Genomic DNA, 22,242 nt, shown 5'->3' with positions numbered 1-22,242 from the left:
TGGATAAGTGTAAAAAGCACCACACAGCCACTGCAAGATACTGGAGACCTAAACATAAGAGTTAGGATTAGTTTCCTTTATAGAGAAAGTAACTTGACATAAAATTCATAAAAAAAATTGATCTCACTGCACGGTAGAAGTGCATTTCTCCACTTTTCATTAGAAACCCATTATGATGATTTTGCTCTCTTCCTCTACACTGCAATACACTTTCATTAAATACACAGTTTTTCAAGAATAGATTGATACCAGAGCTGAGAAGGATAAAGTTGCAGCACTATCAATATACAGCATGAAGTTAAAGACATGCAATAAATTCCAAGCAAAACGGATCACTGGAACTCAGAAGATGAGACTTCTGAGGAAAGTGTTTCCAAGGAAGGCTCTCCTAGGTTTCAGTATATCTTGACAATGTGTATCTATTTAAACCACACTTCTTTACACACAATTCCACTAGAGCACAGAAACCAAAGCTGCCAGGAAAGGGAAAACTATTGGTTACACATCAGTTTATTTGACATTCAGTGTGGGAAATTATTTTAACACAGCAAGAGCCAGTTTACTTCCCTAGCACACATCTTTAGGAACAGAACAATAAATACATGTCTTTAAATTCTGCAAATTTCTTAGTCATACAAAAGAGTATCACCTAGGAAGGCACACACACTTCAATTGCAAATATCCATGCTTTGCCTTAGGTGTTCCCTGACAATTATATAGGCTGCCATGAAAAGGATCAAAACCTTTAGCAGCCAATTCACTATTATTTAGCATTTTCACAATGGACAATTATCCCTCCACCAAAAGCACACTTGAGATTTCTGAGATATCCCAGGAAAGCCTCTCATTCTTTTGTGGCTGGATAAAACAGGCAGCCCCTGTGCCTGCTCCTGGGGGATGATAATGCTGTGTATTATGGATGCTGGAGGTGTTAGAGTTACAGGCTTACTGCTGTTGCTCTGCACATTCTGTTTTTCCTGAATTTGTCCCCTGGGGTGGTAGGCCTCAAGTTTCACCTGGCTGGGAAGAGAAATTCACAGTCCTCTTGCTATGAAGGTAGGATTTAAATCATCTGATTTCAGTAATATGGAAGCTATTTATCTAAACTAAACTGACTTGTGACCTTCTATAATTGGTAGGGAAAAGTAAATGGTGTATCTCCAGTCCAGTACTATCGCTCCTGCCTAAGTTCCTTGTTAGATGTTGCTCTTTTCACACAGCAAGAGCCCAGATGACAGTTGAGGCTAGATGAAAGTTTATAAATGTTAAAATTAGTCGAGACAAATTCCACCTCTAGTGGGACTTAATTTTCCAGTAAATCCAGCTCTGGCTGAATTCAGAAGCTTGACATTCTTTCTTTCAGGGCTGCCCATGACTTGTGGGACATCTAAGGAACAAACTGCTTTCCTAAATGTATTGCAGCTGGGAAAAAAAAAAAAAAAAAAAAACTGTTTTAGAGAAACTCATGCACACATATTTGGCAAACTGTCTACATATATTTCTGACTTTTAACTTCAACTGCAATTCAAGCAGAGCTAATTTCTTCAGCTGCCAGAAGTGAAGGCTGGTGCTATGGACCATGAAAGCATCTTCTTTTCTGTTCCTCTTTCTCAGGTTTCCCTTACCCCTGCTAGTAATTTCGGTCACTCTACATGTACATTTCCTGTCCTTGCAGATTGCTGGAGCCAGAATTGTACAAGCAAATAGTTTTGGCATTCCCTACTAATAACAGTTCGCTACATGAGTTACCTAGCTTGATGCATGCTTGATGCATACTTTTTCTTCTTTTATCCCGGACAGATTTTTTTTACAAGTTAGACACGTGCTACTATGCAACATACAAACAGTACCAAAGATACACAACATGCCAATAGATAAACAATCAAGCAAAGCAGAGTATTTAAAATCCATCACGAGGCAGTTCCAAATCTGTCACTGAAAGCAGCAGATTCCAGGGCTGGTGAGGCCGTGCAGATTTTACCCAGTGGCTGGCTGCCAGCTGCCTGCCGAATCCATGAGAGACGTGCCTCTCTCCTCTGCTAATTTTATCATTTCCCTGCCTCTAGCAGGCATTATATGATATTTAAAGGCTTCCGAGTTTAAGGTGATCACTGAATTCATAGTGAGAAAGATCCCTTATATTTATAAGAGATGAAAATGATCAGTAATCAAGACTAGTAAACAACTGATCCAAGTCAGCCGTAGCATGTTCAGCTCGCCTCTGCAGAATCCAACCTTGTTCTTATAAAAGCCAATACCTTCATTAGGAAGAAACTGCTCTTGGAGCTTACTGTGAGAAAGAAAAACAAAAGGCAGTCATAGTTCCATGGTAAAACATTTATTAGAGTTGTCTGAGTAAACTAAATGCTTTCTAGTAAATTACATACTAAGAATACCCTCAAAATTAGGCATTACATATAGAAATAGTGACTAAAGATTCCTGTGTTCTCTGGCATTTTTAAAACAAATTAATCCTTACTATATTACTGCAGTAACATTTAGGTTTGCAAATATGCTAAAATATTTTAATATTATATTTCACACACTGACCTCATTTTCCAAATGTGCATGAAGCCTGGTTATAAGACGCTGCTGTCACCTCTCCGATTTTTACATCAGAGCACAGTTTCCATACAGAGAAACTGTGCTCTGATGTAAACTCATACCAATTTCAAATGGCACAGCCTCATTCTTATACAGTACACTGTGAATTTAAAGTCCATTTGGATTTTAATCTTCTACCTTTGATCCAGCACTATGATGAAAAGAAATGAAACCATGAAATTAAATGTCCACAAACTTGGGGAAAATTTTGATGGAATAATGCATTTTGTGATAGAATGTTTTGAATTACCATTTTAAAATCATGCACAATTGTCTGCCTTGCTTTACCTATTACTTTGTGGACTAGTATGCCTTAAGATTAAGGAAGCCTTCTTGTAAGCTGCTCAAAAAATGCAAAAATTCTGATTGCCTATGTTGAGTGTTTTGGCTTTTAAGCAGAGCAAAGCATCTACATTTGGTTTGACCTTAACCATGTGAGAAGGAGTATTGCCAGCACTGCCAGCTCAGTTCTGAAAAAACATATCATATTGTTGCCCTGTTACATGTGTCCATGCCGTTTGTGTGCAGTAACATCCCATGTATTATTTCAGTTTTAAAATGGCGAGCAAAAAGAAAGCAATGTGCTGAAAGCAGTGAATGTAATCCAGGGAAAGTTAAGAACAAATTAATGAATTGAAATGATTTAAGTGAACATTTAAGGACCACATCTGGAGCTGTCCATAGGTGTGACTTCCATCTTACACACATATATATAGATAAATTGAAGCTCCGCTGCCTTAACATGCTATTAAATTCATGTTAGGAAGCTTCTATTGCAAAATATATCTAGTCTCAGTGCTAGCTAAGGAAGCAAGTTTGGTCTAAGCACATATAAAACACCATCAACATTTTCATCAGTACTGACCATACCCCACTATATCAATTATAAGAACTCTGCATACAAGCCTCTTCTTTCCACTCAAGGACTGCAGTACTGGCAAGCACTGCTTACTTCAAATAGCACTTGTCAGGACTGCAGAACAGAAGCAGTCTCAAAAACCAGCAGTGGTTCTCGGGATGTGGAGGAAACAGGTTGCGAACAATTATCTACTGGTTGTCTTACAAATGATGAAGAATAAGATTTTTACCAGCCCAACAGTATTTGTTCCGTTTGGCCTTCTCAGCTGTGAGCTACTATAAATACCAGCTTCACAGTCCCATCAGTGGCACAGGAACATTTCCTCATAGCTGCCATCTTTACTACTGCAGGAAGAGAATCAAGCCATATAGCTTTTAGCAAGTAGCAGCACACAATAAGCACATTCAGATACAAAAGTAAACACTCCATGCATGTCTGGATGTGAGCCCAGACAGCAGCAACACTGAATGTCACAAGGAACCATCCATCCTATGTGCTTCCAACCAGTTTGTCTAGTTTTTAACAGTCTGGATCTCACATCACCTCAGACTCTTGCCCGCATTTTAAAACATTTTGTATAGATATTTAAGTGAATACACACCTAGAAAATATTTAGCAAGTTAACTACGATCCCAGAATGAATCACTACAATGGCTCTTCTTTAATATCTTTCTTCTTTAATATCTTTCTCCTAGGCAAGAAATGCCATTAACTTCCAGTCAATTTTACCTTTCTGGTTATTCATATTCAAAATATTTCACAGAATCACAGGGGTTAGAAACAACCTCAAGAGACCATCGATGTCTCTTTCTATGTCCAAGTTTTAGGCCATTACCCCTTGTCCTACTGCTACACACTTGAACTGGGGAGCCTTCCCTTCCCCCACTGAATCTAGTTTAAAGCTCTGGTAATCAATCCAGCCAGCTTGCTCCCCAGAACACTTTTGCCCCACCTGCTCTGTCACATTCTGTCTGATGTCCACATACCTGGTCTCTCAAAGGCCTGCCCAAGATCACAGTAACCAAAACCTTGATCTGACACCATTACCTGAGCCAGTAATTTACCTGACCCATTCTCCCTCCTCCTTTCCTGGACAAAGCAGAACACTACTTGCACTCCTGATCTCTTTAGCATCTTTCCAAAAGGTGCAAAGTCTATTTAATATCCTGTAGTTTCCTCATTGTAACCTCCTGTGAAGCCCTGCCATGAAGCCCATGGTTTGTATTGCATTTTTGACAGGAAATAACCCACTGCAGCTGCTGGAGGAAATAATCAGGTAGATTCAAAGATCACTTTGTGACAGTTAGAAGTGGTTATTGCTCCAGTCTCATTGCTTGTCACCTTAATTCACGTGACTTTTATGATCCTTCTGTCTAAGCCTTTCAAAACGGATATTAAAATGCTTGGAAGCCATCCTTATCATTCATTTGACTTACCATACCCACAGATTTAAGGGAGATTTTCTGCAGCTGAATTCCATTCCATTTTTCTCTCTTTTTTTTCATTTTCAGTTCTTCTTATTATCAGCTTATTGAAAGAGATCTGCATCAACCTTTGAAAATGCACACGTTCTAAAGTGATACACTGAATTCACCTTAGATCAAGGGGAAGAGAGTCTTTCAGCACATAAAAATTAGGTTAAAGCTAATGCTGCACGCTTCCAATAGCCAGGCTGTTCAACGACTAATTTGTAAGACAACTCAGCATGCATTACACTGGTCACGTCACATCAGTTACAAAGGCATGCAGGAGTCTGAAGCTAGGATTGAAGGGTAGGAGAGTCATCATTTTCAGTGAATTTGTTACTCTTCTCATTTGTCGCAAGTCAAAATATTCCCATTTCTAAATCAAAACTGGAGAAAAAAAAAATTGTCATTGCTATATGCTGTATTACTTCTTGTTATTACAGGTAACATAACTAATTAACCTGACTCTCACCCACACAGTAATAATCTAAGAGAGCTGTAACAGTACAAATACCACTTCCCAAGACAGAAGGCCGTCATGCTATGACTCCATTCATTTAATAGTTTCTCCTTAATATCCAGTAATACTTAGCAATTTTGTCTGCTGGAGATTGCTAAGAGAAGCAATAAGAAAGTAGCAAAATCATCTTGCTGTCTTCTCCATACATCCTCCATACAGTTTCTTTTGCAGTGCAAGGCTCTCTGGATGCTATCAGAACTTTGTATTCTTGTTATTCACATATAAAAACAGTTGCCATTACCAAGTGGTCACTACAATGGCTCTACTTTGCCATTGTGAAGCCCCCATCTGCAGCACTGTGTCCAGGCCTAAGGCCTCCGGCACAAAAAATATGTGAAGATGTTCAAACAAGTTGAAAGGAGGGCCATGAACATGGTAAGAGGGCTGGAGTGTGTCTCCTATGAAGACAGACTGAGGAAGCTGGGCTTGTTCAGCCTGGAGAAGGTTCTGGGGAGACCTCATTGTGGCCTTCCAATACTTAGAAGGAGCTTATAAGCAAGATGAATGATCAGCTTTTTTTATGTGGGAAGTTAGTGATAGGACAAGGGAGAACTGTTTTAAACTAAAAGAGGGGAGATTCAGATTAGATTGTGTTCAAGAAACGTTTGAATGTTGTGTTGAGGGATATAATTTAGCTGGGAAGTATTAGTGATGGTTGGACTGGATGATCTTCTAGGTCTTTTCCAACCTTGATAATTCTGTGATTCTGTGATTCTGTGGATGTCGGGGGAAAATTTTTCACTGACAGGGTGGTAAGATGCTGAAACAGGTTGTTCAAAGAAACTGTGGATGCCCCATCATAGGAGGTGTTTAAGGTCAGATTGGATGGAGCCCTAAGCAACCTCATCTAGGGCCTGATTTAGTGTGTGGCAACCCTGCCCACAGCAAAGAGTTGGAACTAGGTGATCTTTGAGGTCGCTTCTATACCAAGCTATTCTATTCTGTAAATTTGTATTTGCATTTCCATAGCCTCACATACAACAATAAATATATACCATACCCTCAGCAGTACATTACTGATTTATCCATTACCACATTCTTAAGTTTGAAAAAGTACTAAAGAAACTGAAAGAAAACATATATAGCCATTTAAATATATATATATTTTCTTTTGTCTTTAAAGTGGTTATTAGTACTCCTTTACATACAGTGTTAGGGAATGGCTTGCTGAGGTACCATGGAGACTGGGGACTGAATTATTCATCTGATAGCAGGAGCAAAATGCTGAAGAAAGAAAGAAAGTTGTTGAAAACTATAGATAGTCTAGGGAAAAAAAATAAAATGTATTCCCATAGAAAAATTACTAGCAAAAATGCATCACACTTCAGCAAATGCAGCGCTACAAGCTTCCCATCACATGAATGCAAACTATAGCCTGCAACATTTGATATCTTCCACAGTTCCCAGCCATAATTTTCAACCACAAAAGGTGATTTTATTTTTTTTTTTCCTTCACTGCTATCTGACGTTTTTCCTGCAGCTGTCACAAGTTGAAAAAATATCACGTTTTACTAGGAATATGTATCCTCACTTAACTATAGCATTGAGAATGAATTTCAATATAACAAAAGTCAGAACCTTTTCGCTTTCAGGAAGAGATTTGTCACCCTGCAAGAACCTCCTGAAAGTGATGGATGCTTATTTCATTATGTGTCACTGCTGGGCTGATCCACGCTTCTGTACAAATGGTTTGAAGCAACCTAGGAATTACCTATCGATTAATATTCCCTGCACTAAGAAACATTTGCCATTTGTTCTCTCAGTGCTGCAGTGGATATACTGCAGCCTGTTTTAACCTGTTAGAATATTCACCTATGAGCAAGCTATGAATTCTCCAAGCTATGAATTAGCTCCAGCTCCTGAATTTACCCATGAATAAAAAATATTAAAACGAAACAAAACATCCCTCTTAAAATTGTTCAAGCACATTTACAGTAACTATCTCTTACAGTTTAATGGACAGATCAAGATCCTTTGCATAATGGATACACTGGGTATTTTGAATTACTCTTTACTTATTTTTACAAGAGTATCTGGCCTAGGACTCCATTAAGGGAAAGAAATAAATGTTTTCTTTGTACGTCAGTGTTAGACGATCAAGCACAACAGACCATGCATTTAGTAAGAGACTTGAAAGCTTATTCACCCAGGTGCTTGCAGAGCATCCACAGCTTCTCTCCTGCTCCATGTTCCTATGTGCTGGATCCATCCCGGCCCTGATCCATCAGATACTGATTAGCTGCATCTGGTAGATGAGAACAGAATGGGAGCAAACACAAATTACTGTACTACAACTGTGGAAGGTGCCAGCACTGTGATTAAAGGAGCACTTCTACACTGCTCCTAGCTACTGACCCATCCACCCAGTATGCAAGGTGTCATGTACAGCAGTGCTGAGCCATCTGTTCTATACTTCAAATACTGAAGATAATTCATATGTGAAACATCAGTTTAAACAATGCTTCATGCTGGCACTGCCGCCCAAAAAATGCAAGTCTGGCCTCTTTTTCCTCTTCTTGTTCCTGTCTTCATGTTCCCCCCTCCCTTGAGCCGAGAAGCCTCTGTGAGATTGCTTGATAATTGGAGTATTTTATAAAAGCTCTGGTTTTTGTCTGGTTAGTTTCAACCTAATTAAATTCTGAACATAATTCAGCATATAATTCACAACATGACAATGCAAAGGTTTGTGTTCACCAAGAAAGCAAGAAACATACAGGTAGGAGCAGGAAGAACGATTGCATCTTTTAGCAGGAGCTCCTTCTTATCTTGCTTAAAGCAAACACAGCCCAGCTTTTCATGAGCTGTTTCAAAGCTTATCAAGATGATTTAACAACTCAGTGCCACCATGAGCAGTAGTCCAGCCCCCTCACCATCTCTGACCATATTTACTCCCTATTTTCGTTGTGTACGAATAACTGAATGTGTGTATAAGACTGAACAGTTCACTGATCCCGTTTAAAACTGCATTTTCTTATAAGGCTGACTTCCAGCTAGAGCAGTGAGCTGAACTGACTCACTGCAGAGCTGCACAAGTGCATCAGCACAAGAAGGGGTGAAAGGGCTCCCCTTGGGAGGCTGTAACATTCATAGATCAGCTTGTTCCAAGAGTGAAACTGCACTTTTAGTACCACTTTTCAATGCTGGTCTGAAGTAAAGGTTTAAATCCTAGCTATTCAGCATCTTCAAAGGAGAACTGCATTGGAGTTGCTGTACATAAAGTTAGCAGAAGCAGCTGCTGCAAGCTCCATGTCAGACAAAAAATTCTCTACAGTTTTTAACTAAACAAATATCTAATACTGACAACATTTTAAATACATGAAACATTATAAATAGCTTTTAAAATACTCCAAATAGCTTCTGAATCAAAAAGGAATAAGAAGTAAATTTTTTTTTATGTTGCTTAATACCTTTTTTTCTCTTGGGCTGTCGCTTGTTTAAACATAAAGGCTCCAACAAAGCAGTGATGCCATTGTGCTGCAGCAGATGCTTACCAACATGCCTCTTATGAGGTAATAAAATGTAAACGTTGTATTTCATACACGTTGTCCACAGACTTAGCAGCTTGAGAAGCAAAGACAAGTATCACTCATTTTTTTAGTATCTTCTGGACTTTACCAGCCAACAGTTCGGGATCTGCAGGTACAATAACTCCAGTCCCTAGACCAGCCACTGAACAAGGCTAATTACAAGCAAAGGAGAAATCTGCACACTGAAACCAAAACAGGCGTAGGTGAAACCATCACATCTACCAACCATTTAGCAAGGCACCTGTGACTGTAAGATATCATCTTTAGTTTAGTTAGGAACCCATGTAAGATAGAAATATTCTAATTATCCAAAGCACTCAGGGACCCCATCCACAAGCTGACAACCATTCCTCTCATGGCCCTAAATGAGAGCACAGGACTGTCTTTCTATCGCCAATGCTTATATCATTATTCCCCTGTGACTTCTACCATTATTGGCTCAGCTTTTGGACAGAAAGTGCTTGTCAACCTGCTCAACAGATGATTTACAATATGATCTTTGTTTATAATTCCATGAGCAGTCCTTTGATTACATACATACACACTATTGTGAGGTTTAGGCAGGGGTTGCCTTGTGACTAGGACATAGATGCAGGATATCAGCGGTATCAAGCTGTAAACTGAGTGGCAGTTGTTTGAACCTGAGAGCGGAGACTGAAGATTCAAACCACATTAAGAAAGCAAAACAGAACAAGAAGTTAAATCTATTCGTATTATATCAGGAGACAAATACATACAACAGTGTCTTTTTGACAGACCTTTACTTCCAGTAGTGTGATATTCCAAGCAACAATTCTATGTACCCAACTAAAATACTGATGCCAAACTGAAATACCCACATAAAATCATCCTGTGTACAAGATAAGAAAGTAGACATTAATACGAACAGAACAGATAACACTGTAGTCCTCAGTGCCCTCTTCAGATACAGATAGCCACTGTCTTCATGATAGTCTAATTGCAAGTCTATTTCTGCCAAATGGACCATGAAAATCAATAGCAAACTCCATTTGCTAAATAACACTCGCAAGCTTTGACTTTGCTATGGAAATGTGGACTCAGGTGGTTTGTGTAAAAACTACCAGCAAGTCTGTGAAAATTCTTACTCTTGCCACATGTCCATTAGCTATCAGTTTTGAGAGACTCAGGTCGTTTTGACATCCAAAGGTCTGAACAAAATGGAGATTTGACAAACGTTTTCCCTTGCATAAATGATTGGGAGTAATTTCTACTATGCTCAGTAGGTGTGCTGCTGAAGATGCAGTCCTCTCCATAGGCCAACATAACCTGAAAACTGCCAATAAATCCCCCTGTGCATTTGTTGCAAGAATCAACACGCTTGGTGATGTGATTTTGAATGATCTCACAGCACTGCTGTAGAACTAAAAATCTACATTAGTATTTTTGTCAGAAACAGACAGCAGAAATTAGCTGTGGGGCTGCTTCCAGAGAGCATCCTGTGCTCCTAGGCCCAAGATGGCTTCCACCTGGCTACCTTCTGCTCTGCCCACAGGGCACATCTAGAGATCCCATCTTTCCGTTTCCAGATCAGTTTAAGGGCTGTTTGGATGTGGTGCTCAAGGATATGATTTAGCAGAGGGTTTATAGAGTTAGGGTATTATGGTTAAGCTGCGGTTGGACTTGATGATCTTCAAGGTCTTTTCCAATCTGGGTAATTCTATGATTCTATGATTATATGAATTCTTAAGTATTGTTTATTCTTTAAGGTTAAAAAAGAATTATAAATAAGACCTAGCTATTTTCAGTGCCAGATTCTACTGTTAAGTACCAGTTTTATTAGAAATTTTAATATAAACTATTGCTTTACTAGAAATAATCCTAGTTTTTGCACACAGGAGTTGATGTTGTGGGTCAGAATCATTCTTGGCCCCAAACCAAAGAGGAGGACATTACCCTGTTGGAAAAAGCCAAAACGCAAACAAACAAAAAAATATGTTTTGAAAAATTTATATTAGTTTAACAAGGCACTAAAATATAGAAGTCACTGAGCTTCAAAAGGACACTGCAAAGGCGATACACAGAACGCACCCAGGCGAAGAACGCAGCGTTATGTCCCAAGAGCGACCTCTGCTCCAGAAGGAGGGCGGGGAGCGTTCGGCCGCTCCTCCCTGTGGGACGGCCCCGGGGGCTTCTCCTCAGCGAGGCCGGGGAGGGGACGGCCGCTCCCTTTCATCCGCTCGTCGCTCCGCCAGGGCAGGTGGCACTTCCCGACGAGCCTTCCTCCCCTCCCCGCTCCGGTGGCCCGGAAGGAAAGCGCTGCCCCTCCTCCTCCTCAGCGAGCTCCCAGGTGGCAGCGGCCATCTCCACCCGTCCCTTCCTCCGTCCCCGCTGCCACCCCCGGCTCCGCTCCGCCCGTAGCGCACCCACGGGGCGGGCAGAAGCCGAGCGTCCCCCCCCTCCCCCGACGCTCGCCTGCCCCGGGGGCCGGGGCACCGCCGCCGCTTCCTCCCGCTCGGCAGCCGTGCGGCCGCGGCCCTGACGTCGCTTCCTTCCAACATGGCGAGGGCAGGTTGTTACCGCAGCCGCTGCCGCCGCCGCTGCCGCCACTGCTGATGGAGGCGGTCGCGGGCCGGGGGCGGCGCGGGGATTGAGCGCACAGCGCGACGGGGCGGGGGTGACGGAGCGGGCAGCGAGGAGCGGGCTTCGTTCTCCCTCCGCCGCGGGGGTTGGCCGCTGCCCGGGCCCACCCGAGCCTCCCTCCGCTCCGAGCGGGCGTCGGGACGCCGCGGCCCTCCCTGCCAGGAGCCCTTCCTCGGCCCCGGCCCCTCACGGCCCTCCGCCGGCGGGAGCGGCCGGTACCCCTCTCCCACCGCCCTCCCCGACCCTGCCCTCCCCCGGCTCGATCGCGCTCATGTATGAAGGGAAGAAGACGAAAAACATGTTCTTGACCCGGGCCCTGGAGAAGATCCTGGCCGACAAGGAGGTGAAGAAGGCGCATCACTCCCAGCTGCGCAAAGCCTGCGAGGTGGCCCTCGGTGAGCCGCGGGCGGTGCCGGCATTGCCCCCAAATGCCGGCGTTGTGGGGCTGTGGGGAGCGGGGCTGGTAGGGCTGGGGGGAAAAGACTGGGGGGAGCGGGCCTGGGGTTCGGGGGGATTTGCTTTGCTCCTCCGTATGTGAGGCTTGGGGCGGGAGGCCGAGGCCCGTCCGCGTCACCGCCCGGCTGTCAGCGGGGTCTGTGCGGCCGTGGGCCTGGGAGAGCCCCGGAGTGACAGCGGGACTGAGGGCTGCGGCCGGCCCTTCGCTTCCTCCTCCTCCCGCTCGCAGGATGAATAGGCAGAGACGGGCGCCGGGCTGACCTGGAAGCAGACGGGGAGGGAGCAGGTGACACCGAAGGATGGTGGCGAGCGACAGACAATGATACCAGGCCGCGGCAGGGCCTGCGGGGAGGAGGGATGGAGGTGTGCGAGGAGAGCTTAACCGCGGCCCTGCTGGGGGAGAAGAAGCTGTCGGGAAGGGGTCGGGGTGCCGCAGCGCCTTGCGCTGTTTGTGTGGGCTCTGCGCTGTGACAGCACTCGGTGGAAGCATGATGGAAGTGCTGGAGTGTACAAAGCACACACTCATCCAGCATCCGGAAACCCGAAAGGGGAATTTAGGCTGCTGGTGAGTACAGGTGGGGTTTGAAGCTTCCTGGCAAAAAAAAAAACACCACAGCTTATTTACTGAAACACTTCTGGAGAGATGCCTGCTTCATTGAAATAACGCGTAAATGGGCTGTATCCCTCCCATTTGCGTGTAATGGCTTCGGAGTTTGGGGATTATTATTTTATGAATTCTTGATTTTGTGCAGTGCTAATGTCTGATCAAATTGATTCTCTTGAAGAGATAATACTGAAACTCACTTATTTAAAAGGAATGAAGTAGTTTCAAGCTCTCTGTTCATTTCTCTTTTAAACCATTTTCATTTTAAAACAAAAAGGAGTGCTATTTGCTTTCTGGCTTTGTCTGACAAATGCAGGGGGAGAAATGGCAGAAGTTCAGCTATTTATTTCGTAATAATTCAAGTAGATTGGAAGGAGTTCTTACATCACTTATTTATCACCCTAATTTATTAATAATAATATTAGAGTTTTGACAGATCCCTTTGGCTTTGCCAATGACCTTATACTGCATAATCTAGTTAGAGATGAAGCAGAGAAATACTCTGTTATTAAGCTGTGTTTGCATTCAGCCCGTATGTCATCGGTAGAATCAAATGCTGATGTTAACCTTGAGTTTCTGCTGTACTTTGTTTTCTCAGTAGGGAGATCTGCCTTAAGTGTCACCGGATCCTTCCCAGGCATGGTCCATTGTTGTGCACCTGACAAAGCAAAGCATATGGGTTGTGTAGCCTGCTTCTTGTGCACTGAGCTGTGCCAGGAGACTCCCAGCACACATCCCAGCGATTGCTGTGCTGCAGCCTCAGTGAAACCTTGTCTTGTTGGTCTGGTTGGGCCATAAGTGAGGGATACGATATGATGTGTGGGTATAAAAGACAGCAAAGCAGGGGTGAAGGAAATGCAAGATTGTGTGTATTAGCTGATGTGCACAGAAAGGCATCAACGACTTCAGAAATGCCAGAAATGATGTTAATTACCATAACAGCCATATCAGGAAGTCAGTGATGTTATATTATGGCACAGTGAGATACATTTGGTGATTGTTTATGAACATAGTATGTCATCTTCTCCCAAATAGTAGTGCTCACATCTAACTATAAAAAGCTTCTTAGAGGAAGGTAAATATCCTCCCTGTTTTGCATGTAGGCTGGCTGGGATTAAGGCTGGGTTGTGTTGCTTGTAGCAGACTTGGAAGTAGAATGCATAAGTTTTGCTCTTCTCTGGAGGACCAGATGTTATCTACCCTGAAAAGTACTTTCTGGCCAGACATTTCCTGGCCACCTTAAGCAAAGAGTAAATGTTTTTTATTCCTGTGCAATTGTTTGATTGTAGAGACCAGTAAAATGAATGATAAAAATACAGTAAAATAGTGCTTTGGAGTTAACTGTGACAAAGCCAAACTTTTCTTGATTGTTTTCTTTTTCCTAAATGCTTCTTGTATAAAGAGTAGCTCTTAAAAATCATGGCAGTAATTACACATTTTCAAGCCAACATCATCTTTTGCAGTCAGTGTGTTTAATTGATTGGTCTTCCCTGAAAGTATCTGACGTAATACAGAGCTCCATTATTGTGATCTTGTTTGCAGCTGCATGAGTGTGGTAGTAAGATATTGTTTATTATATCAGGTATTGTAACTACTGGTAGTTGTTACTAATCCAGAGTTGTTTGTTTTGGGTTTTTTTTTTGCTGGATATTTTGATATAGTGACATGGGGAGGAAATTAAGCCTGGTAACTCACGTCCCATATCTTTCTATTCACCAGGTTTTGTCTGGGCTAATGCAGAATAGTCAGCTCCAGGTTTCATGTGTTTTTTTGTAAGTTTGCTCTTTCTGAAAGACGTTCTCTGTATGTAAGAAACATTAAATTTCCTTCCTTAGTCACCTAATGAAATATGGGTAATTAGAAACTTTCAGTTGTGTGGATGGCAGCTTACTTTCAAGCTGTGTAAGGAGTGATGTCTTTAACACTGTCCATTTGCGCAGCATCAGGCATCTAGCTGGCAGGATTAGATTGAGAGGTTTCTGCACAGCTGGTTGTGCTGCTCTTTGTCCATTACATTCTGTGAAAGTTTACAGTAAACATAGTGTATTGTGTACAGTCCGTAAAAGGTCTTGGGGAAAAAAAGCCCTTCTCAGTTGGATATAAAAATTTTAATAGAAAGAACAAAAGCTGTCAGCGTGTTGTGTCATAATCCAGGCTGTGGGTTTGTCTGCTTGGAAGGGCAGCTAATAGCAGGACTGAGCCAAGAAAACAAATTCCCTCTGTGTATAAAGGACTCTCGTTCGTGCACAAGCTGGGACCCGAGCAGTTCTCTTCAGATCTCCAAACTGAAAAAAAATATGAAGTGATACAGATAAGCAACTGAATTGAGCTTTAAATAGAAGTGTGCATGTGCTGCTTGGAATTCTGAAAGTGTTAACTAGGGAGGGCTGAAATGCAATTTTAAAAGGTTCTTCAAATGCTCCCTGCACTGTGCAGTGTGTCAGGCAAACATCCTGCTGATGCAGGAACCGGGATCCTCATACAGTGTGGAGGTAAAAGCTCCGTTCCGTTTGTGCTGCCATTACATGTGTGGGAGGTTAGTAAGCACCGAATCTTTCTTTTTCTGAAGACAAGCAAGGTTTGGAATAGATCTCTAACCTCAGGGGTGGGAAGATTGACCTTTACCTGCATGGATTTCTGAATGGCCTGGGACAGCCTCACCAGCATCATTTCTGTCTGTCTCTACCTATCCTGGTGTCATTTTCTCATGTCTCTTTGCATGTATGTATTTTCTGTATATGTATGTATTTTCTTCACTAGGAGAGTGGTTAGGCCCTGGAACAGGCTGCCCAGGAACTCATCCCTGGAGGTGTTCAAGGCCAGGTTGGACGGGGCCCTGGGCAACCTGATCTAGTAAATGTGTATGTTTGGTGGCCCTGCCAGGCAGGGGGGTTGGAGCTACATGATCCTTGAGGTCCCTTCCAACCAGGTCATTCTGTGATTCTGTATGCATAACCATGTTCTAATGTGCAGGTAAGCTAGTTAGTAGTCAATACTGAAAAGCATGTTCATGTTGCAAATGCTGGATGTGTTGAAAAAGCTTCCTGAACTTTGTATGAACAGTTGAAAATGCATTTTGAAGACAATTACTGTGTTCCAAATTCAGTTTGACCGGAGGAATGTCAGACAAGCAAAATTTCTGTTCATAGTTTGGATAATGCTCTTTTCGATAGACTGCTTTTCATCATTTATCAAATCCAGTTGTCCGTTTTAGATGTGATCCCAGTATTTTCAGTGATCTTTTCGATGGAGATGGACATGGTATTGTACCATTGTCTGTTGTTTGCATGTGCTATAGGCATTTATTTTCACAATATACAAGTCGCCATTGTCCATGCAAAGTTTATTTTCTGGTTGTAATTGTTCTTGAGAAACACACTGCAGAGTAAACAAGAGGGATGAATAGAGATTTTTTTTGCTATTTCAAGTCAAGATATATTAAAAAAACAAAAAATCCTTCCCTCTTCTTGCTTGCAGTGCTTTGACTTCAGCAGGTTTCTCTTTGTGGTGGTGCTCTTGTATGTGTTTGCAAAGGTTTCAAATGTGGCAATAAGGTTTGGTTGGCCACATGAACTGCTTTTCAGGTTGCCTTCTCCATCTGAGGTGTAAAGTGCAGTTTATGACAGATTTATGGGGCTAATTTAAGAGAATCAGAGTATAGTGGGAATTGTTGTGAGTATAATCAATTGTTGGCTGCGTAGAATGGCAATGCTGACAAGCTTTAATCTCCCTTGAGAAAGGGAGTGGTTGGCAGGGTACATATAAATGTATTTTTGTAGAAAACAAGGTAGATTGTATTTGAGTCGGAAAACTGCTAGTGGGAAGCGAGTATCAAATAATTGCTTTTTGTCTTAGAAAAAGTAGATAAAGCAGGTGGGTTTTTTCAGGTGGAGCTCTGACTTTATTCTGAAATACATCATGAATGAAAGCCTTGTGGTATTTTGAAAGTTTTAATATTGATTTTTGATCTATTTTTAAAACCTAATCTTGGAGGGCTTGTAACATAAGGCAGCTTTTAAGTGTATTTGTTCTGCTTACTTTAAAGCAGTGATTGGAATGCTAAAGCTTAGAAAGAGAAACTGTCATATGACAAAGATATGTGCATCTATTTCTCACAGTGAGATGTCTGTCCTGTTTTGTAGTTTATTTCCTAGCTGATCTTCTTGCATATCCTTTTCCAGTGTGTTATTCCTGTAATGGTCAACTTTTTCTCTTTCCCTCTGGTTTTCATCGGTATTTCTTTCCCATCTCTTGTTAACCATTATTGCATTAAATTATTTTTTTCTTCAGCATGGCAGTATCATCCATTCTTGTGGGTCTTTGTACAACATTGAAATACATATATGTGTGTGTATGTGTGTGTGTGTGTATATATATATATATATATATATATATGTATATATATGTATATATATATATATATCACAGAATCACAGAATTGTAGGGGTTGGAAGGGACCTCTAGAGATCATCGAGTCCAACCCCCCTGCCAAAACAGGCTCCCTACACCATGTCACACAGGTAGGCGTCCAGGTGGGTCTTAAATATCTCCAGAGAAGGAGACTCCACCACCTCCCTGGGCAGCCTGTTCCAGTGCTCTGTCACCCTCACTGTAAAGAAGTTCTTCCGCACATTCGTGCGGAACTTCCTATGAAATACACAGCTTTGTTTGATGACATCAGATGTACATTCAAGACCTTCTCTGAAGGCTTCCAGTGAGTAATTAGGGTTGAGGTGGCATTTTGTTGGTATGTTGTTAAATACATCACCTTGTTTAGCTGTCATGTAGGACTGTCACATGGGTGACATCAGCCACTGTCTTTTTGGCTTCATTTCCTGTTTTTGAGGGAAACCCCTGAAAGGGCTCACAGAGACCAAGGTAAAGAAGTCTTGTCCTTAAAGAGGGCAGCCTGACTGTCTGCTGGTGTTGAGTATTTAAAGTCTCTGGTGCTTTAAAGGAAACAGGAGCTGCTAGAAGCCTGGAAAGCAAGAGCAGTAAGATTGTGCATGGCTCTCATGCAGGTCTCAGAAGTGCAGCCATAGATTGGTGGTAGACTTTAAAATAGGGGAAAGAGTGTTTCATGTTTCCAGCATCGAGCCATGGATTTCCTCAGTGTATTTTTGTTTGGGAAAGACTGCTGAGTATCAGAAGGACCCTTGACAGGACATTCATCTGGGAAGGACAGTGGAGCATTGGTGCTGAAGTGATGGAAAACGTAACTGCAGGTGGAGAGGAGGAAGAAGAATTGAGGACTAAGTAGATGATATTTGTTGTCGTGCTTCCCATTTTAAGTGTGAATGTGAAAGAATCTTCTAAAAATAGGCATGTTGAGTCCCTAGATTTTGAAATACCTGGCAGAACTCCCGTATTGATTTCCAGTAAGTCTTAGGACACTGAGAGAATTCCAAAGGACTGGAAGAAATCTGCTGCTGTGCCAACACTGATGAATAGGACGACCTCGGTAATTAGTGTAATGGCCAAATGTTAGTGCAAGCAAGGTAGAGCAGTAGCTGACATGCAGTGAGTGAGAATGAAAATAGGAGTTGGCAAGGACTTCAGGAAGATTTAGCATCTGCGCCCCCCAAAAAGTACCTTCTACCAGCTTGAGTTTTGGTAAAACACAGCACAACCTGTGTTGTTCAGTTCTTAAATTTACACTATTAGAAGTAACAACTGCTGAAATAATGCTGAAAAATATGTGTGTGTAAATATTGACAGGTTTTTTTTCTATTTTCCCACTTTCATGTTGATTCTGTCCAATGATCTTAGCTTCCAGGTACCCCTTTTGGTGCTGGGGATTTTGCTTGCGTTTCTTTATGGGCTTCTGGGTTTCGCTTTCTTTATTCTGTTGCTTTTCTTGTTTTTTTTTATGTTTGAAGTCTTGCATTCTTTGTAGTCAGTGCAGGCGTATTAGTAGATAATGAGATTTTGGTTGGAAGCAAGAGATGTTGAAAGAGTTCCTGAGAAACATGAGCTCATAGCAAGATGCTGTTGTTGAACAGCTTTGAAGCCTGGATTGGGAATGCGAGGGTTTTACTAACTTGGTACCTGAAACAGCTTTTAGGGTGATGTTATTCCTGGTTTTTGGATGGGTTTTATTCTCTGAGACATGCTTGAAGATGCATACAAAGTAAAACACAAACGTCAAGATTCCTAGATCTGTTGCTTCTATGTAGACATGGGTGCGAGAGCAGTGTGCTGCTTGTATTAGTATTACATTGTGTTTCGGTCTGTTCTTTCAAAAAAAATATGGTTTAATTTGAGGAAAAATTGTTTCAGAGATGGTTTGCATCTGGCTTTGCTTTTCAGGACTTTATGAAATATATTCCCATTGGGTGCTTACTGTTACTTGTCCAAAAGAAGAGGACAAAAAAAAGATTTGGAGAAAATAATAAAAAATTGGCACTTGATTTCATGAGCCTTTAAGTGAATTTATGTTTTTAAGCGCTGTACCAAGAAACTCAAGTACTTTATATGTTGTAGAAGTGCACACGCATCCCTACCAAAAAAATACTGTTTTGAGTGAGAGAATTTCACTTCCTCCATCTTTGTCACCTGCCTGTTGAACTTTGTCTTTTCAGGCAGAACTTCCTGAACCGAGTGGCCATTGCTGCACTCCAGTGGAGTTAATTCATTGAAGCAGGTTGCTTGTGGCTAAGCTGCCATCAAATACACTCCTGCTAGTGAAGGATTCCAAAGCAGTATTTGGTTGCAATGTCTGATTAGATTTCCAAAATATTTCTTATGCTCAGCTTTAATTTATTTTATCCTCCTGTGAGTTTTTTGTTTGTTTTTATAAGCTGGAACAAAGCACAGTTTTTTGATAGCATCTCAGGTGGATCTGGAAAGAAAAAACTCTCAAGCAGATGAACACTTTACCAAAGCAGTGGCCAATAGCCCCTGTCTAATCAGATAATTTAATGTGGCTGCTTCTTTCATTGGCCCAGATTCTGATTTCTGCGAGTATACTGTTCTTGTATTATTTAATTTTTCAGCTAAACAGAGCTTGTTTTAATTACATTATATAAGTAGGGTTGGTTGGGTTTTCGGGTTTTTTTTTTTGTGATATTAGCCTTACATATTGCATTTGTGTCTCCTATCCAAGCTTCTGGTTGTGGAATTATATACGCTCCCAAACAACTCAGTTTTATCCAAACCAAGAGATTCTCCTGCTGGGACGCCGCCGGCTGTAATTGCTGTGAGCTTTCCTTTCCCCTCCAGTTGACAATTTCTATCTGGAATGCATTACTTTTATCACCCCCAACTTTTTCTTGTACCCCATTGTCACGGTTTAAATGAAAATCTGCCTGCGTCCATGACAGGGGGGGGCTGTGGGCCCCGCGGGGGCCCTAGGCCGAAAGGAAAAGTTAATTAGGAAAAGAAAACAATGCCAACGATCTAAGGAGGCACACTTATTTACTAAGTACTATATAAAAATACAGGATAACACAATATAATATAATATAATTGAAATTAAGTTAACGAATCAAGCAAAATAGGAGAGAGAATGAGTCCTAAAACCTAGAGGCCTACTGTGAATCTAGGCGAAACGGTGAAGGCTCCCACACACTCCCCTGAACACCAGAACTCTAAAGATGTCAGTTCAGCCTGCCAGAGACATAATATAGTGTCCAGGTCCCGTGACCCATCTCTGACCGTGATGCTCTCTGGGAGATGTAGTCTTCTTCTGTAAGTTGCAGATTCAGTGAAATTATTTATGCTTTATACGATGTTATGATGTGGAATACTGATAGCAAAATTACAAAATTATTAAACCATGACACACATCCATCATGTATGTTATCTGTTATAAGATTGCCTGGTTATTGATGTTAGGCTACTTAATGAGGTTGTGTTCAAATGTCTGTAGTCTACTGCCCCTCAGTCTTTTTTCATTTATTCTATTTCTTGGGTCAGAAAAAAACATGAAGGTGTTCTTCAGAGAATTGACAATGCTACTTATTGTCATTTAAATATAGTTTATCCCTGTTCTGACTCCATTCTTAAATGTAGAGGAAGATAAATACAAAAAACGTTCCATTGAAAATATAAATCCTTCAGTCATTGTCCTTACCGCTTTGTTTTGATAAATTTAACAGGTTTGGGAATGTTATTCATTTCACATGGCAACAAAAGTATGACTAGGTGAATAAGTAGTTAACGTATAGAGATTTTGAGTGTTGTAGAGATGTTTTAGTGCTTTATGTTTTCATTTGGCGCTCTTCTGTATTGCAGTGCTGCTTTGCAGTTAGGGGGCAACAGGAGAGAACAAATATATATCCTTGGAAATCATAGTGGAAGTGTTGGGCTCTACTACTGAGATGTTACATTGCATTTTATTCTACAGGGCTCAGCTGTACAGGTACCGTTGAGGTACACTTACACATTTTTAAACCTGTTGTGTAAATTTAATACAAATTACTTCTTACTTTAAGTAGTGTGTCGCTGGTTTGATTTCTTTGATAGCTTAAACTGGTGATACCATGACAAAGTAGTATTTCTAATGCAGTTAATAAGTTGTGTGTAAGAGTCTGGACAGGACTGTTGCATGGACTAAGAGCATAGCAGCTTATAAAAAATTACAGTGTTCCTGGAACTCGAGAAAGTTAGAAAATCCAGAGCCTTAGCCTAGCTTGCTTCATTTGGCTAATGGACGGTGACATCAGCAAGAGTGTGTATTGCCTCTTGTACAGTACATAGGAAAGGGGATAGGAATTAATTAGCCTCTGTTTCATTACTCTGAAATGGAATCAGAGCTTTATAACAGCTATAAGTAAAACTGCCAGAGTAGGGCAGCTGCATTTGCGTAACATTTTGAAAGCTGGATGGAGACTGCCTGAGAAACATGATTAACATTTTCTTTACCTGCAGTGAAATGAGACTCTTAGATGTTTTCCACTTGTAGTTTAAGCCATGACACTGTGTTGTGTGATTGTGTGTTCATATTGTGCATATAACTAGATGTAGAATACTTAGAGATTTGGCAATAAGGAGAAATAGTTTTCTCCTTTGAAATTGTCTCTCTTCTTTGCCATTACTGGAGGGGGGGGGGGGGGGGAAAGGAATGGTTAGTGGTTAGCTTTGTGTCTGAGAGGCAGAAAGGAAGAAGATCAGATAAGTTTGACCTTCCTACTGAGCCTTAATGTTGTATTTTCAAGAGCTAGACAAAAATCTGTGTTTGGATTCCTCATGCTCTTCTGTAAAGAAGGAGAAACAGCATTTGGACCATTTGATCCTTCATCCACTGGCTTTCACCTAGCAGCAGAAGCTGCAGTTTGTCTGCTTGGTTGATCTGCAGTCCTTTCAGTATTGAACTCAGCCAGGTAACATGGCATTGAGATGCGTCCTGCCTCTATTCCTGGGAGACGTAAATCCTCACAGTGAAATGAAAGATTTTAATTTCTCTATGGAAGAGCAAGGAAAGTGTAATTTTAAGGCTTTAAAAAAAAAAGTTATTAGCAGTGTACGCCTGAGTGTGTGTGCATATATATTTTTAAAGAAGGGGAGAAAAAAGCTATGAATAGCCCAGATTATATGTAACCTAGTAGATGCCTCTGTGATGATCAGCACTAGCTGCTGGTGGAAGATGACTGCAAATAGATTGC

The 22,242-nt window shown here is 41.5% G+C and overlaps 1 protein-coding gene and 1 long non-coding RNA gene across 2 annotated transcripts in view; one reads left to right on the top strand and one right to left on the bottom strand.

The window, feature by feature from the left end:
* Window positions 1–489: 489 nt before the first annotated feature.
* Window positions 490–6,056, bottom strand: LOC107310230. The gene is made up of 2 exons (XR_004306246.1): window positions 4,900–6,056; window positions 490–3,807 (listed from the first exon to the last, which is right to left on the bottom strand). It is a non-coding gene; the product is annotated as an uncharacterized LOC107310230 (long non-coding RNA).
* Window positions 6,057–11,824: 5,768 nt separating this feature from the next.
* The window catches only part of ARFGEF1 (ADP ribosylation factor guanine nucleotide exchange factor 1), a 79,875-nt gene continuing 69,457 nt past the window's right edge, over window positions 11,825–22,242 (top strand). The window contains exon 1 of the mRNA XM_015855673.2: window positions 11,825–11,972. Coding sequence (XP_015711159.1) covers window positions 11,849–11,972 — 124 coding nt within the window. The 5' untranslated portion in view covers window positions 11,825–11,848. The remainder of the gene's footprint in view (window positions 11,973–22,242) is intronic.

The sequence above is a fragment of the Coturnix japonica genome, chromosome 2 (genome assembly GCF_001577835.2).
Source record: "Coturnix japonica isolate 7356 chromosome 2, Coturnix japonica 2.1, whole genome shotgun sequence".
NCBI classification, from domain to species: domain Eukaryota; kingdom Metazoa; phylum Chordata; class Aves; order Galliformes; family Phasianidae; genus Coturnix; species Coturnix japonica.
Note: the sequence above shows the minus strand (reverse complement) of the source record. Positions and strands in the feature narration are given on the sequence as shown.